The 18,332-nt window shown below is 44.4% G+C and overlaps 1 protein-coding gene across 14 annotated transcripts in view; it reads left to right on the forward strand.

Moving 5' to 3' along the window:
* Positions 1-18,332, forward strand: part of COBL (cordon-bleu WH2 repeat protein) — a 318,704-nt gene that overhangs the window by 88,643 nt on the left and 211,729 nt on the right. For all 14 annotated transcript variants that reach the window (XM_081534556.1, XM_081534547.1, XM_081534551.1 and 11 more), the window contains exon 2: positions 12,890-13,093. Coding sequence is in view for 11 of the 14 variants with exons in the window: in XM_081534547.1 (XP_081390673.1) it covers positions 12,890-13,093 (204 nt within the window). In the remaining 3 variants the exon portion in view is untranslated. The remainder of the gene's footprint in view (positions 1-12,889; positions 13,094-18,332) is intronic.

Below are 18,332 nucleotides of genomic sequence, written 5' to 3' on the forward strand. Positions count from 1 at the left end.
TAGTCCTGCTCACATGGATTTTCCTGCCCCTGATTCTTTCCAGCCCCTGTTCCTCTCTTGTTGTTTCTTGTGACGGTGGAATTTCTCCTTTGGATCTGATGGTCAGCTGCTTTAAATTTGCACTTGTTCGTGAACTTGCCGCTCAGAGCTCTGTATGCCTGTGTGCACGTGTGTATGTGTGTGGTGTGTGTGTACAGGTGTGTGTGTGCAGGTATGCATGTGGGGTGTGTGCATGGGTGTGTGCACAGGTGTGCATGTGTGTGTGTGCATGTGCAAGTCACCTTGTGGGCAGAGTCTGTTTTGTTCCTCATCGTTCATAGGAAATTCTCAAAGTCCTCCTGCTCCATACGCCCAGGTCCTCTGTACCCCAGCCTGTACTTATCTCCACGCCTTACCACATACCAGATTCCTAAAATGGTCCTATATCCCAAGCCCTCCCTACCTTGGTGCCCTCAAAATTAACCTCCTTGCTGAGGACAGCCTCATGCCCACTTGTTCTTGTCACCTCTGTCTGATTTTTCTTATCAGCACTCACAAATCATTTCCAGAAGCATGGTGAATTCTGTCTAAATGGAGAGACCTGTGTAATCCTTGGAGAGCACATCTTACCTTCCTTGCCCTTGTGGTTCTACCATCCTTCTTTCTGTATCTCGTGAGCTGCTGTCCACCCTTGGGGACCACGAGCTTGTGGAGGGTGACTTCCAGCTGCAATTGTCAATCTTAGGATGGCCCTGGGATGTGATGGGGCCCCTAACTATTTGTCAGTGGATGACTGTCTTCCCAGACACATGTAGCATTGCTCATAGGAGAAGTTAAATCTAAGTGTGCAAAATAATGTTTGATGATGTCATTATTAAAATCGTGTTCTTCTGCCCCCTTTCTTTGATGCTTCCTTGAAACTATGATCCCCAGATCTCTGAATTCTTCACTGCAGCCGAGGTCCACTGGGAGGTGACTCAATGCAGTGTCAGGTTTGGGAGGCTGGGCGAGGCCCTTTGGAGCACCCCCAGCCTCCTGGGCTGCTTCTCATGGGGAGCAAATGGCAGCCTCCAGCTGCTCCTTTCCTCGGGATGAGCAGAGACCTCATCCAGCTGCTGGCAGGAGGAACCAGGTGACACTGTAAGTGACCTGACCCAAGAACTAGGGTAGCTTGTGTCCAACTTTCTGCCTTTTCCAGCAGGAAGCAAACATCATGCTTGGACAGACTCTTGAGAGGGATGGGCGACTGTCTTCTGCCTGCAGCATCCACAGGTCTGTTTAGCCAAGCTGGCTTCAGCGGTGGACCAGGCCCAGGAGGAGCAGGTGTGCCTGGTTTCTCTTTGGAATCCCCTTTCAGGCGATGCTGTTCACCTTGCTTCCTGCCCAGGCCGCCACCATGGTGCACAGGCAGGGGTTCTGCAGGCTTGTCATTCAGCTGAGCTGGCGTCAGCATCACTGTCCTTGGATAGCGACACAGGGAGCAGAGCACCCTTGGACTCTGCTCAGCGAGTGGAGAGGCATGTGAACTTTCCCTTCTGAGGCTGCAGTCCTGCTGCCTGGGCTCCTCCATCCTGGCTGGGTGCCAGCTGTGGCCCGTGGAGTTAGGTTTTAACTCAGCTGCCTGGACTGGGCCCTGGGATTTGCACTCACTGAGTCCAGACAGTGTTAGATGCACAGCCCACACCATTGAGGACCCTCTGGCTTTAGGGGGAGCATCTGTGCCTCCTGCTTCAAGTTGAAGGGCTCAGAGTGTGCGACCCGGCTGACAGCAACCCCGCTGGTGTGGGAACTCGCAGCCTTGCTCCTGACGTTTAGGCAATGACTGTGTGATGATTTTTAACATATAACCGCTTGGATCTCTGATTGATAACGTTTGAGATGCCAGAATTTTTTTTTTTTTTTTTTTCATTGACTAAGTCCTTCCTGCCCGTGCACTCCCAGCTGCTTGTCCTGGAGGGAGCATTGGGAAGGTAAGTTGCTTGCTCAGTGACTCAGGCCCTGAAGAGCCTCCCAGGGTGCACCCAGGAGGGGCCAGGCCCTGAGTCCTGGCTCCAGGTGGGTCCTCAGACTGGGGCAAAAACTCAGCCCTTTGACTGTCATCTGCTTCTAGACTCAGGCGGCCCTAGCTGCCCAGCGCCTGCACAGACTTTCCAGGGAGGAACCAGCTACTGGACCTGACCTTGGCTTTCCTGGACCAAGTGAAGGCCACTGAGGCCTGAGGGAAGAACAGGGGCCCCTCCTGGGTAGAGAAGGCTGGTGGTGCTGTGTTATGGGGAGATGCTGCTTATGATCGGAGGAGCCTGGGGGGTCCGCGCATCTGGACAGCTTCTGCTATTGAACTGGCCCGTGGTTACCCCCTAGAACACACAAGCTCGAGGTATTGTGCTGCTTCTGGGATGGAGGGGGGCTCAAGGGGGAGACCGTGGAGAGGTCTCATCGCTCTAACTCCTCCTCAGCCCCCTGCTCCCCACAGGGCCCTGCTCCTGGCAGGGCTACCTCCCATGGGTGGATCCAGCTTCTCCCCTTCCTTCCCTTCCTCTAAGGGGCCCGTGAGCCCCCACCGCATCAGGTCCTACATCTTCTGCCTTGCCCTCCAGTGTGCTCAGCCAGAGAAGCTTCTCTTGGGCAGAGGGACACGAGGGGCAGAGACTGAGGGAGGGGTGCCCAAGAAAGAGAATCTTGGCAGGAAGACTAACAAAGATGAGAATGAAAACTTCATTTTATTATGATGAGATTTGGTCTTGTTAGGAGGTAATGGTCATGATTAAATTGTGATACAGTCACACAACATAAAATTTACCATTGTTTGACTGTGTGTAAGCATGCAGTTCAGGAATGTAAGTGCATTCACATGGTTGTCCAATCATCTCCAGAACTTTTTTTCATCTGGAACCATCTACCAAACTGGAACTCTGTTAAACAAAAACTCAGTAAACCCATTAAGTAAAACTGCCCATCTTCCCCCAGCCCCTGGTAACCACCATTCTATTTTCTGTCTCTATGAACTTGACTGCCCTGTGTTCCTTCTATAAGTGGAATCATGCAATCTGTGTCCTTCTGACTGGTATATTGTTCACTTGGCATAACATCCTCAGGATTCATTCATCTTTTAACATGTGTCAGAATTCACTTCCTTTCAAAGGCTGGATAATATTCCATAATGTGTATTTGCCACATTTTCATTTTCATTCATTTATTAATGAATTCACATTTCATTCGTTTACTCATTCATCTGTTGATAGACTCTTGAGTTGTTTTCACCTTTTGGGTATTGTGAATAATGTTGCTCTGAACATGGGTATACAAATAATCTCTTAAGTCTTTATTTTCAATTATTTTGGGGTATATACCCAGAGCTGGGATTTCTTGGTCATATGGTAGTTCTATTTTTAATTTTTTGAGGAATCTCCAGAGTGTTTTACACAGTGGCTGCACCAATTTACATTCCAGCCAACAGTGCACAAGGCTTTTAATTTCTCCACATCCTCACCATCACTTACTTTATGTTTTTTGTTTTTTGATACTGGCCATCTTAATCCTGACTGCCACTTAATTTAATTTTATATAATGGTGGTAGTTTGGGTCTATATTTTTCTGTGATTTGGTCTATTAGAACTGGAAGTCCTACCATCCAGCTTTCAGTTTACCCACCTGGAAACTGAGGTGCAGGAAGGAGAGACTCCCCTGAGATAGCCCAGATCCAGATGGACACTCAGAACCACCTAAGAGATGCTCTTTTCTGTTGCCTCCTGGTGTGGCCTCGGAGCTGGGCCAGCCCTGATGTCCAGATGAGGGCCAGTCACTCTGAACTGAGGGTGAATAGAGGTGCTGACACCACTTGCAGGGCTTTTCAGTGGCTGGGACCACAGAGTGACCTGGTCTAGAGCGAGGACCCCAGAGTGCCCTGAGAGATGCCTTGAGTCACTCCTTTCTTCTGCCCATTTGCGCTCCGGTTGTGCCATTGTCATCGTGAACTCAACCCATCGAAAGTGTATTTCTGGCCATCTCCGAGGGCGTGTCCTCTGCTGGCCCGCATGGAGCCTTATGCAGGAGTCTGGTAGCCTGCCGTGCCGTGTCCTCCCCACCCCCAGAGCCCACTACCTCCCTGACGACCCCTCTGTCTGGCATCCTCTCCCACCCTACCTGTCCTCCACTTCAGCCCCCGTGCTGTGAACCTGGAGCTGGTACTGCTGCCTCCAGCCTTGCTTTTCCATCTGATGTGTGCCCAGATGCTGCCCCCCTTACCCGACTCCTCGCCTGTTCTCCTAAGTCCTCAGGGACCCTGCTGGCTATGGGATCATCTAGATCCTCGGTGGTGTCCTCACCCGAGAATGTCTTCCTGCAGCTGCCAGGCCCCTCCTCCAGACAAAGCAGACATGAAACCACCCTCTGCTCCCTTCAGCTTTATTGGTGACATTGCAAAAGTCATTTAGGCACTCCCCAAATATCTGTGGGATACCTGTGTACTTAGAACCCATCTGAGCATGGTTTCCTCAGCTATAAAATGAGAACTAGAGATCTTATCCTTTAGAATATGAGGATCTCATGAGACTAAGTGTATTTTTATTGTATTTATTTTCTGTTGCTGTTGAAGCATAGTTGATTTATAATATCATGCTACTTTCAGGTATATAGCATAGTGATTCAGTTTTATTTATATATATTTATATATATATATATATATATATATATATATATATATATCTGCCTGCATGCATTGGAGAAAGAAATGGCAACCCACTCCAGAATTCTTGCCTGGAGAATCCCAGGGACAGCGGAGCCTGGTGGGCTGCTGTCTGTGGGGTCGCACAGGTATAGGGGGATGCAGCAGTCCGGTGCCCCTCAAAACTGTGTATCTCTACCCAGGAGGATTTGGTGAGCAGTTCTGTCGCGATGATTCGAGCATGAGGTTGCAGACGTAGAGTGTGTGTAGGGTGTGCGCTCCTCGAATCTGCTTTCAGGTGGTCTTCTGATGAGCTGCTCTGGTTTCTTTAATCTGGCCTCAGCTGGCCTTCTCTGGGTGGAGGATGCTAGCACCTTCCATTTGTTGGAGAACTTAGTTTTATAAAGAGCTCAACGATATTGCCATGTGTGTGCCTTGATGTAGAACCAGGACCCTGCCCCAGGCTGCACGTTGTCTCTCCGCTGCCCCTCTCATGTCTCTGTATCCCCTTCCTCCCTCCCTTCTCTGATTAGCAACTGTTTGAATCTGCCCTTTGGAAATCAGAAAAGGTCATGGAGGCTGGGGTCTGTTCCCTACAAACGAGAAGCAGGGGCCACAGAAAGGATTCTGTACCCGGAAGTCCTATGGGGTCCTGCTCGTTGTCAGGTCCTCAAATCCATCCTCACCCTAGGCATTGCTTTTGGTGTGAAACTTTTTCATGTACACTTCTGAAAATCTGCAAATGTTATTTCTATGAAATAAAAACAGACTCATGAAGTTATGAACAAATTAATATATATTAACTGTATATTTTTCTATCAGCTGCTTTCATCAAATGATACAAATTTGCAGGTAAAACCATTTGCCATTTTCATGTTAAGATAAGAGCCTCTGTTCTCAAGGGATGTTGTGATTGTTAACATAAACCAGCTCTGAGAGGCTCAGGTTTGATTGGTTCTCGGTGAGAGGTAAACACATTTTAAACTTCCCAGGTGCTTCTGCAGGCAGGTAGAGACCCCTGAGCTCAGCCACGTGTGTCTGAAGGTCAGGAGCACCTGGAGGATTCTCGGGAGACAGGGTTTTAAGCTGTGTCTTCAAGGGAACAAAACCTCCAGCCAGATGGTGAGGCAGAGGCAAGCAGAGACGTTCATGCTTCCGGGATCAGAGATCTGAGATCCATCACCAGCCGAGTGGGGAGAGCAAAGAGGGGTCAGGACTGAGGGTGCGTGTGTTACTGAATCCAAGCTTGCTCTGTTCACTGCACGACAGGCCGATGAATCCGAGAGACGAGATGTTGAGGCAAGAAAGAGACTATTTGGAAAGCCAGCTGACCAAGAAGATGGTAGCGCCTCAAAATAACCATCTTATTGGGGTCTGGATGCCAGGTTCTTTTATAGATCAGAGAGAAAGAAGCAATGAGGAATTAAAGTCAAAAGGCGTAACAGAGAGGGGGAGGCAGTGGAGAAGTAAAATGAAAGGGTCTTCAGTCTTGCAAAACATCTTCAGGGTAATGGCCACCCTTTGGAAGGAGTGTGTTAATCTCTGCTATTAACAGGTAGGCAGGGACAAACTATCTCTCCATGACTTGAACAAAGGCACTTTAGTTTACAGTCAAGCAGAGGGACAGGGTCCTCCAGGCAAGCCATTCAGTATGATTATAATAATAAAAGTAATGAAAAGCAAGTCAAAGAAACAGTTTCCTACATGAAATCAGAATTGGCTTCCTCCCTGCAACACTTGGAGAGCCCTGATTTTCAAGCTGTGGTTTGGATGTCCCAACAGCTCTACAGGGGACAGGTCTGTGATAGCCTGAAGTCTACAGGTCCAGATGGACACACTCAGCTGGGCTTTGTTTGAAGGTGTTCAGGGCCCAATCAGATCTTTGATTTTTGCTTTTTTTCGAAGAGTCAGAAATTCATTTTGTTCACCTGAAATGTCCTAGTGTTTTCAGTGTTGGCCAACTTGCATGTGTACACGTGTGTACTCACACGCATGCACACCACAGCATGCTGGATCCGCAGAAGCCTCTCTGGGCGTCTGTGAAGCCTGTGGAGGGCAGCTTTGTCACCGTGCAGTCAGGGGTGCTGTGTGCAGAGCAAGGCAGGAGAGATGACGGGCCCATGGTCGCACTCAGCACGTATTTGTGGAATGAAGGATGGGAATGGGGTGAAAGAAAAGACTGCGTTTGTGCAGACCTCGGTGATGAAGGCTTGGTTGGGGGGTGGCAAGAGGTGTAATTGGGGATGGAAAAGCTGACTCAGGGTGGTGGGGACATCATTTATTTGGGGAAACCTGGAGCAGTGGACATTGCTTCTGTCTCTTTTGCCCCCATCTCAGTGCTGGGTGAATGAACAAATGCCTCCTTTTTGACAGCGTTCTTTGAAGGAGTTCAAGGCAGCTTTTTCTGCCTCTCTTTTTTTTTTTTTAGTTGAAATATAGTTGAGTTAGTTTCAGGTATGAGGAGTGATTCAGTTATACATATATATATATACATATATATATATACATATATATATATATGTATATATGTATTCAGATTATTTTTCCTTACTGTTGTTGTTCAGTAGCTCAGTTGTGTCCAACTTTTTGTGACCCCGTGGACTTCAGCATGTCAGGCTTCCCTGTCCCTCACCATCTCCCGGAGCTTGCTCAAACTCATGTCCATTGAGTTGGTGATGCCATCCAACCATCTTATGCTCTGTTGCTCCCTTCTCCTTCTGTCTTCAGCCTTTCCCAGCATCAGGGTCTTTTCCAGTGAGTCAGTCTTCGCATCAGTTGGCCAAAGTACTGGAGCTTCAACTTCAGCATCAGTCCTCCCAATGAATATTCAGGGTTGATTTCCTTTAGGATTGATTGGATTGATCTCCTTGCTTATTACAAAATATTGAGTAGAGTTCCCTGAACTATACAGTATATCCTTGCTATTTATCTATTTTATATAGCCTATCTCTCTGCCTTGACTTTTCCATCTGTAAAATGGCCCAATATCTGGTCTTCCTAATAGTGGTTGAAGAATGCACTGGTTAAATTTTCAGGCTCTGAAACCAAATTGTCTGTAATCTAAGAAAGATGTGCCTGTACTTTATATCTATAAAACAGGAATGGCAGTCCCTCCCTGGAGTGTTATTGTAAGGAATAAATGAATTAACTACACACAGTCCTTAGGCCAGAGCAATATATGTTTGCTACTTTATTTCTGTAAGTTTAAAGGGAAAAAAACATAATGTATTAGAATAAAGCATAAAAATTTTAAAAATATGATGTAGGTCTAAGGTTTTTTCATAAAAAAAGGGAATTAATTTATATTTACTTGTCAGGTTAGAGGATGAGACCCAAGTGTCGCTTCTAAGGCTTGTGTTAACTATGACATGAAAGGTGATGGTTTGAGGCCTCATCTGAACCCCATTTGCTGTTTTCCCCCATTTTAAGATTACCTCTTTCATTTTACAAGTAATACATAGAGAAGTGATGTTATAGAAAATATTAGGAAATGCATAGAAGTGAAAATAGCAAAACAAATGTTGTGGTACCCATCACCTGTATGTCATTGTTGCTAATTCCTTGCTTTGTCTTTCTAGACAGTTTTATGGTCTATTGCTATAATGTTTATTTCTCTTATAAACAGTATTTCTCAAACAGTATTATAAAGTTTGTTTTCCTAAAATGTCTGTATTGAATATTTTAGAACGTCAACTTATATGTTTAAAGTATATTTATTCTTTTATTTAACTTCTTCAGTTTTCCCAGCACCACTTATTGAAGAGACTGTCTTTTCTTCATTGTTTATTCTTGCCTTTTTTGTCATAGACTAATTGACCATAGGTGTGTGGGTTCATTTCTGGGCTTTCTGTCCTGTACCATTGATCTATAATTCTGTTTTTGTGCCAGTACCATACTGTTTTGTTTATTGTACCTTTGCAGCATAGCCTAAAGTCAGGAAGCCTGATTCCTCGAGCTGTTGTTTATCTTTCTCAAAATTGCTTTGGCTATTCATGATCTTTTGTGCCCCCATACAAATTTTAAAATTTATTGTTCTAGTTCTATGGAAAATGCCATTAGCAATTTGATAGGAACTGCATTGAATTAAAAGACGCTTACTCCTTGGAAGGAAGGTTATGACCAACCTAGACAGCATATTTAAAAGCAGAAACATTCCTTTGCCAACAAAGATCCGTCTAGTCAAGGCTATGGTTTTTCCAGTAGTCATGTATGGATGTGAGAGTTGGACTATAAAGGAAGCTGAGCACCGAAGAATTGATGCTTTTGAACTGTGGTGTTGGAGAAGACTTTTGAGAGTCCCTTGGACTGCAAGAAGATCCAGCCAGTCCATCCTAAAGGAGATCAGTCCTGGGTGTTCATTGGAAGGACTGATGTTGAAGCTGAAACTCCAATACTTTGGCCACCTCATGCGAAGAGTTGACTCATTGGAAAAGACCCTAATGCTGGGAAGGATTGGGGGCAGGGAAAGGGGACGACAGAGGATGAGATGGATGAATGGCATCATCGACTCAATGGACATGGGTTTAGGTAGACTCCAGGAGTTGGTGATGGACAGGGAGGCCTGGTGTGCTGCAATTCATGGGGTCGCAAAGAGTCGGACATGACTGAGCGACTGATCTTGAACTTGCATTGAATATGTAGATTGCCTGCATTGAATCTGTAGACAGTACAGTAATTTTGACAGTATTCTTTTTAATTGGAGGATAATTGCTTTGTGAGCTTCCCCAGGGGCTCAGCAGTAAAGAATCTGCTTGCAATACAGGAGACATAGGTTCAATCCCTGGATGAGGAAGATCTCCTGAAGGAGGGTCTGGCAACTCACTTCAGTATTCTTGCTGGGAAAATCTCATGGACAGAAGAGCCTGGCAGGCTACAGTCCATGGGGTCACAAAGAGTTGGACACGACTGAAGTGACTGAGGCTACACACACACAATTGCTTTACAATGTTGTATTGGTTTCTGCTGTACAACAACATGAATCAGTCACAACGATATAGATATAGATATAGACTCTCCCTCTTGAGTCTCCCTCCTACCCCTGCCCCATCCCACCCCCTAGGTTGTCAGAGAACCCCAGGATGGGCTCCCTGTGTTATATAGCAGTACTAGTTCTTCTTGATAACCTAAATGAAAAAACAACATATATATGTATGACTGAAACACTTTGCTGTACACCTGAAGCGCATTATAAATCAGCTACAGTCCAAGGTAAAATTAAAAATAAAGTATATTTAACCAATACCAGCATAACATTGTTTTTGTACTAGCATTTATTGAAATTCCCTCTTTTTGACCTGTGGTTAGAATATCTTACATTTGTTTGCCATTGTAAATTGTACTGAGCATCTTTGAACCTCCCACAATGCATTCTTGTGGGAATATTTCTTTAGGATAAGTATCTAGAAATGGAATTCGAATGTCTGGTGCTTTGAGACAGAATGCCCCAGCACATTGCTGTGCAGGAGAAGTTAATCATTGAGGGCTCACATCGCCTCTTCATGGCTCCTCCACTTGGAGTCTGGAGGAAGGCAGATGGGAGGAGAGCAAGGTGGGTGCGACAAGGCCCTGAAAGCCAGACACACCTCCTCCCCAGGCCTCCAGGGGAGCTTGGATTTAACTGACACTCAGTATTCTCAGTTGCAAAATATTTTGAATGAAGTGAACTTCCTGAGGGTACTGTTAGCATAGGTCTTGATGCTGAGTAAATGCCAACTCCTATATAATAGCCAGGGTCTATGTAAAATAAAACTTTTATATAAGTAAGGGCTTCCCTGGTGGCTCAGATGGTAAAGAATCTGCCTGCAATGCAGGACACCTGGATTCAATCTCTGAGTCAGGAAGATCCCCTATGTAAGTAAGGAGCATATAAATAAATGTGTACATGTGTATACATGCATACATACATACATATACATATATACATACATGCATGCATGCATGCTAAGTTGCTTCAGTCATGTCTGACTCTTTGCAACTCCATGGCCTGTAGCTCACCGAGCTTCTCTGTCCATGAGATGCTCCAGGCAAGAATACCAGAGTGGGTTGCCATCCCCTCCTCCAGGGGATCTTCCTGATCCGGGGATCAATCCCATGTCTCTTATGTCTCCTGCATTGGCAGGTGAGTTCTTTACCACTAGCACCACCTAGGAAGCCCCATATACATACACATATGTATATATTAGGGAGAAGGCAATGGCACCCCACTCCAGTACTCTTGCCTGGAAAATCCCATGGACGGAGGAGCTTGGTAGGCTGCAGTCCATGGGGTTGCGAAGAGTTGGAAACGACCGAGCGACTTCACTTTCACTTTTCATTTTCATGCATTGGAGAAGGAAACGGCAACCCACTCCAGTGTTCTTGCCTGGAGAGTCCCAGGGCCGGGGGAGCCTGGTGGGCTGCCGTCTATGGGGTCGCACAGAGTCGGACACGACTGAAGTGACTTAGCAGCAGCATGTATATATTAAAAAGCAGAGACATTACTTTGCCAACAAATGTCCATCTAGTCAAGGCTATAGTTTTTTCAGTAGTCATGTATGGATGTGAGAGTAGGACTGTGAAGAAAGCTGAGCACCGAAGAATTGATGCTTTTGAACTGTGGTGTTGGGGAAGACTCTTGTGAGTCCCTTGGACTGCAAGGAGACCCAACCAGTCCATCCTAGAGGAGATCAGTCCTGAATATTCATTGGAAGGGCTGATGTTGAAGCTGAAACTCCAATACTTTGGCCACCTGATGGGAAGAACTGACTCATTTGAAAAGACCCTGATGTTGGGAAAGATCGAGGGCAGGAGGAGAAGGGGACGACAGAGGATGAGATGGTGGGATGGCATCACAGACTCAATGGACATGAGTTTGAGTAAGCTCCGGGAGTTGGTGATGGACCAGGAGGCCTGGTGTGCTGCAGTCCATGGGGTCACAAAGAGTTGGACACAACTGAACAGCTGAACTGAACTGAACTGATGTATATATTTTATATATAAGTGTAAAGTATATAAAAGTACAAATATAAAAGTATAAAGTATATATAAATATATATAAGTATATACTTATACATAAAATAAGACTTTGTTTAAGGCCAGTTGCCTTCCTTGAATAATCTGAAGGAAACAAAAATTCCCAAGTATGTTCATCAGAGTGGGTGATTCACTGTCAGATGTTTAGAAATCTACAAGGTGAATTAAGAATTTAAAGCAGAGTCAGAAATAAGGTGAAGACCAAGGGGGTATTAAAATATCATCGAAGCCCCTGCCTCAAAACTGCCACCTCCGTCCACAGTGCCTGTGTCTGTGGGTGTCAGCCTAGTGGATTTTCTGGATAGTTTAGTACATCTTAATGAGGTCCCAGCACATCCTCAATATCATGGACTCATGGATTCCAGATCTTCAGCTAGTCATGGATCTGGAGCTTGGGCAGCGATTTCAGCTAGAGCGACATAGACCAGCTGGGAAGCCCCCTTAATTAGCTGGAATTTGTGACCTGCTGAATGGTTCAGAAAGGACTGGTCCAAACAGATTCTTCCACACCAACCTATCCCAGGAGGGGAACACACTTTAGGCTGTTTCTTTCCAGGAATACTTACTCTCAAAATGAATTCTCCATAGGGAACAGACGTGTCTGCCAAGGGGGAGGAGTGTGGGGGAAGGATGGAGTGGGTGGTTAGCACGAACAGATATATAAGCTTTTATATATAGAATGGATAACTACTGTGTAACACAGGGAACTATATTCAATATCCTGTGATACACCATAAGGGAAAAGAAGATGAAAACAAATGTATTAAATGTATAACTGCGCCTCATTTTGCTGGTACAGCTGATTAACACACCACTGTAAATCAGTTCTACTTCAATTAAAAAAATGTGCTCTCCACTTTTCTTAATTGTCCATTTTCTCTTAGTGTTGAAGAGTGCCAATATATTGTTTTTTTTATTGAAGTATATTTGATTTATAATGTTCCAGGTGTCCAGCAAAGTGATTCAGTTATACATACACACATATATATTCTTTTTCAGATTATTTTGGGTTTAGGTTATTACAAGATATTGAACACAGTTCCCTGTGCTGTACAGTAGGTCTTTGTTGTAATATATTGATTTTTAAAAGTTCCTGTGACCCAGAAGGCCCTACATACTTACAAGAATGAACAATGAGGAGGAAGGGTCCTTAGAAACTGCTGGCTGTCAACAGCTTTGTTGGCTTCAGGTTGGAAGCTGCCAACTTACTCATCCTTCCTCTTGTTGCCTTTCAAGGAGGAAGATGAAGGCTCGCGCTCCCCCACCTCCTGGGAAGCCTGCCACCCCCAACTTGCACAGCGGACAGAGATCTCCTCGCAGAGCATCCCCTGGGCCCCCACAGAACCAGCTCAGCAGAAAGCACTCGCTGGACGGCGGGGTGGTGGCCATGACCGTGGTGCTGCCCAGCGGGCTGGAGAAGAGAAGTGTGGTCAATGGGAGGTAAGGGCCCGGCCGGGGTCAGTGGGATGGGAGGGTACTGCTGTGCAGTTTGCAAGGCCTCGGGGTGTAAATCTAGGCCTAGTAACAATCTGCAGTGTCTCACCATCCCGGCTGGATGCCAGCTAGCTCACCATACTCACCCTGATCCTTGGGACCGCACAGCTCATTTTTGTTAGAGGTGGGCTCAGAAAGAAGGGCGATCTCAGGCCCACAAGCCGACTCCAGGTAGGTGAACACCACCTGAGTCAGTACCAGCATCCTTGGCCCTGAAATAGCATAGCTGGGGTCAACCCCCTGAGTGACCATACTCAAGTCCACTTACAGACTGACTGTCAGAGGTGTAACTACAACCAGTTATCAATTTTCCAAATGAAAACAGTGCAAGCTTACATTAAGGCATACAATGTGACGCATGGAGTTGACATCAAAGGGAATCAGTTTCCAAACCCTCGATTTCCACCTGAATCCATATTGAGAGGTGATCTGCCTGTCAAGGTGCCTGTAGCCAAGGTCATGGATTGACTTGTCTTCCCATCCCTTCCCAGCTGTAAAAGATACAATGGAACCGTTCGTAATATTCCAGAGTATTGATACTAATAGAATTTTAATAGTTTTTAATGCTAATAGAATTTTTAATATGATGTTTGATATTTATCAAAATAGATCATAATCACATTTTTTAATCATTTTTGTACTGCTGTTATTACCTCAATCTGTAATTTAAAAATTTAACAAAATCACAGGAAACAATTCCATCTAAATGTTTATACACTTTATTATGTAGAATATGATAGAGTAACCAATTATAAAGACATTCAAACATAAAAATATTTTTGTATGATTCTGAAGCAGGAATGAATGGGAGTTGTATTTCTAGGAAACCAAGAGAGGTAAGAAATGATGTAAAATATTTAAATCTTCGAAAACCATCTGCTCAAGAATTTTAAAAATGAATAATGGATAACTGCATCATTCTGGGTGTTTTTATTCTGATTGATACATTGAAAAGAGTGATATAACAGTTTTATGTTAAAATATTCTGATTCTACTTAAAATTGCATCCTTTGCAACTACTTTAGTTTTATAAAGAAAATTTCAGGTAATGATTTACTGGAGCAAAGGGGTTCACAGGTTTTTAAAATTATTTTATACACCATGTGCACAAAAATTTGAGGAACATTGCTCCTGCCCTTAATATTTTCCTAGGATACAACGTCTTTACCTCTAAGAGGTGATGCAAAACAGCTTTTCAAAGTGATGCTATTGGGGAACACTAGGACATGCTCCTCTGTGGGTGCCCTCCTTGTGACTGCCTCCCAGGAGAAGGGCCCTGGAGCCAGAAGTTAGGATCCACATTGGATTCCTGTGGCCCAACATCCATAGAAGGGAGGAGTTCCTTTGGGCAGGTTCATGCTAGAGATGCTCAGGTTTCTGGAGTGTCTGCGTTTCTTCTTTTACAGAGTGATCCCTATCCTAAGTATATTTTTCTCATTTAAACTTGGGAAACAGGCCATATTATCATAGGTTTAGATGCATGTAAGACAGACTTCAACAGTACATGAACTGTGAACTTCAAGATGTTCAAGTTGGTTTTAGAAAAGGCAGAGGAACCAGAGATCAAATTGCCAACATCCGTTAGATTATTGAAAAAGCAATAGAATTCCAGAAAAACCTCTATTTCTGCTTTATTGACTATGCCAAAGCCTTTGACTGTGTGGATCACCACAAACTGTGGAAAATTCTTAAAGAGATGGGAATACCAGACCACCTGACTTGCCTCTTGAGAAATCTGTGTGCAGGTCAGGAAGCAACAGTTAGAACTGGACATGGAACAACAGACTGGTTCCAAATAAGGAAAGGAGTATGTCAAGGCTGTATATTGTCACCCTGCTTATTTAACTTATATGCGGAGTACATCATGAGAAATTCTGGACTGGATGAAGCACAAGCTGGAATCAAGATTGCCAGGAGAAATATCAATAACCTCAGATATGCAGATGACATCACCCTTATGGCAGAAAGTGAAGAAGAGCTAAAGAGCCTCTTGATGAAAGTGAAAGAGGAGAGTGAAAAAGTTGGCTTAAAGCTCAACATTCAGAAAACTAAGATCATGGCACCTGGTCCCATCACTTCATGGTAAATAGATGGGGAAACAGTGGAAACAGTGACAGATTTTCTTTTCTTGGGCTCCAAAATCACTGCAGATGGTGACTGCAGCCATGAAATTAAAAGACGCTTACTCTTTGGAAGGAAAGTTATGGCCAACCTAGGTAGCATATTGAAAAGCAGAGACATTACTTTGTCAACAAAGGTCTGTCTAGTCAAAGCTATGGTTTTTCCAGTAGTCATGTATGGATGTGAGAGTTGGACTATAAAGAAAGCTGAGCGCCGAAGAATTGATGCTTTTGAACTGTGGTGTTGGGGAAGACTCTTGTGAGTCCCTTGGGCTGCAAAGAGACCCAACCAATCCATCCTAAAGAAAATGAGTCCTGAATATTCATTGGAAGGACTGATGTTGAAGCTGAAACTCCAATACTTTGGCCACCTGATGCGAAGAACTGACTCATTTGAAAAGACCCTGATGCTGGGAAAGATTGAAGGCAAGAGGAGAAGGGGATGACAGAGTATGAGATGGTTGGATGGCATCACCAACTCAATGGACATGAGTTTGAGTAAGCTCTGGGAGTTGGTGATGGACCAGGAGGCCTGGTGTGCTGCAGTCCATGGGGTTGCAAAGTGTCAGACACAACTGAGTGACTGAACTGAACTTAGTTTTATCAGTGAATGTATTAGGGTTTACTCACCATTCTTATATTAATATTTGGGCTCAATTTCTAGTTATGTTTTAGCAAATCACTTTATTAAAGTATGATTAACCTATAAAAGCTGCCACAGTAAATGTGTACAATTTAATGAGTTTGTGAATAAGTGTACACATGTGAAACCCTGACTTCTATCAGTCTAGTTACATATATTTTTTTAAGGAAATGGACTCACAGATCCTGTCTTAAATTACCCACAGGTCTGGTACTATAAATGCACAAGGAGAGATAGAATATCTGCTTGAAAACTAAAAACATCATTTTGAAAAATGTTTTCAAAGTGAACCTATTCTCCCAATTTTATCTTTAGTTTTCATTTTCTTCCAAAGTAGAAGTTATCTCGGTGCCATTTTGCAATGCAGCCATGAGAGCAGGTTCAGCCGTAGAGATTAAGTATTAAAATAGATTTCTCTTTTCAGAGTAGTAAATACTTATCCCTTCCCAAGGTTTCCTGCAGCAGCCTGTGGGCTCCCTTAGCAGCTTGTAACTTGCTGACACTGCAGCTTCTTGCTGCAGGAATTGGTTTTATGTGTCCTCCTCTTTAATAATATAAGAGTGGGCCAAAGTCACATCCTGACCCTTGCTGAAACTGGATCTCCTAGTTGTTTATCAGTGTGATTTCTCTCTTCCATTTTATCAGAGAACATGCCCACCTTTTTGCAGGATAAGCAAGTCATTTATAATTTACAGTTAGTACCTTAACCACACTATTTCCAAACATGGAAGATTCTCACAAGGAAAGCACATTAGTACATGAAGTCTGGTATATTCTGCATATAGCAGTGATTTTTCTTTCTCTCTTTTTCTAAGATTTCCTTTGGATTTAAAAACACAGGTCCCAGTCTGTTCTTAGATGAGACATGGGAATGGGTGTTCTGGAACTTTCTTAAGGAAGATGCTCTGGTGAGTGCTCTTTTAGGAAGAGTGCTGTCAGCACTGCTCAGGGTCCCTGCGAGGAGAATGCTGGTCCCATCACTCTAACTGGAGGACAAGTAGAGAGACGGTCTTTGAAGGGACAATGCCCTTAGGCAAAAGGGAGCTTCATAAATGGCGTCAAGCATTCACGTGTCAGAGCTGTGTCATCCTGATGTGGTCAGTTAACTCACGTCCAGTTAGCATGCATGCCCAAGGGGGCTAGGACAGGAGACGGCAGCATTCTCTTCTCAGAGTACAGGAAACCTCTCTCAGTGTCCAGTGCTGCGATCCTGCTGCTGTGGGCTGTCAGACCCCTTTTGTAATAGCCAAGTTTACAACTCTGCATGGATTTGCAGGTCCCAGGCCTTGTAAACAGCGCAAGACCCCCGTGACACAGGTATTGTCCTCAGTGCCTCTTCTGGAGAGAGCTCACCTGCTCCCAGATGAAGGGGTGGGTAGCAAGCCTAGCCTGGTCTTCCTCCTTCACCTGCATGCCAGGGTGCGGGCCATGCCCCCTGCAGAGGAAGGAGGGGAGCTGGCTTCTCTTCAGCACCAGTACATGAAGAGATGAAGCTGGGAAGGGCAGTTTGGACACAGGGGACTCTGCCAGAAGAACATTTTCCATGTGACAGGCTAACGGTCGTGTTTGGTTTAGTTTGATTTACATTTTTACTGAAAGAATACCCTTTTTAAAAAAGACTTTATTTTTCAGAGCAGTTTTAAGTTCAAGGCAAAATTGAGAGGAAGGCAGTGATATTTCTCACATACCCCCTGCCCTGAATACAGCCCACTTCCTCCACCCTTTCACAGAGTGCTGCATCTCTTCTAACTAATGAACCAGCACTCAGACATCATCTCCCCTGAAGTCCATAGTTTGCATCAGGGTTCACGCTCCCTGTTGTACATTCTCTGGGTCTGGACAAATGTATCATGGCATGTGTCCACCATTATAGTATGATACGGAGTATTTTCATTGCCTTAAAAATCTTCCCGGAGAAAATTCCTGGGACATGAACCCTTATGTGACATTAAAGGGAGGTGATTCTTATTGAACATATAATACACTTGATTATCCTGGTCCTAATTCACCATTTCTAGTGACTGCCTCCCCAATGTTTCTGCCTTATTAAGTCATTGCTTGTTTGAGTTAAATCTAAGCGAAGTTAAAAAACAAACACAATCATTCTGTTGATGCAGAATGTCATCAAGAGTTTCCCATTACTACCAAGTTTCTTTATGAGAATCTTTCCTACAAAGAAGTAGCCTGGTTAACGGGCTAATCGTAAACTCTCAACTCCTTGCTTATCCTGTGAAAAGGTGGAGGTATTCTTTACTGAACCCATGATTTAATCTTTCATAGAAGATGCTATTACTGTTTTGGATTTGGTGCTAAACCAATCATCCTAAGAGACAGTCTCCTTTTGTGGAAGACTGAACAGACTGGGATCCAAACAGACTGAAAAAATGAAAATGATCATTTACTCATTGTTGAACTCTTAGCT

The sequence above is a fragment of the Giraffa tippelskirchi genome, chromosome 10 (genome assembly GCF_054371585.1).
Source record: "Giraffa tippelskirchi isolate mGirTip1 chromosome 10, T2T-mGirTip1v1.2.pri, whole genome shotgun sequence".
Taxonomy (NCBI): domain Eukaryota; kingdom Metazoa; phylum Chordata; class Mammalia; order Artiodactyla; family Giraffidae; genus Giraffa; species Giraffa tippelskirchi.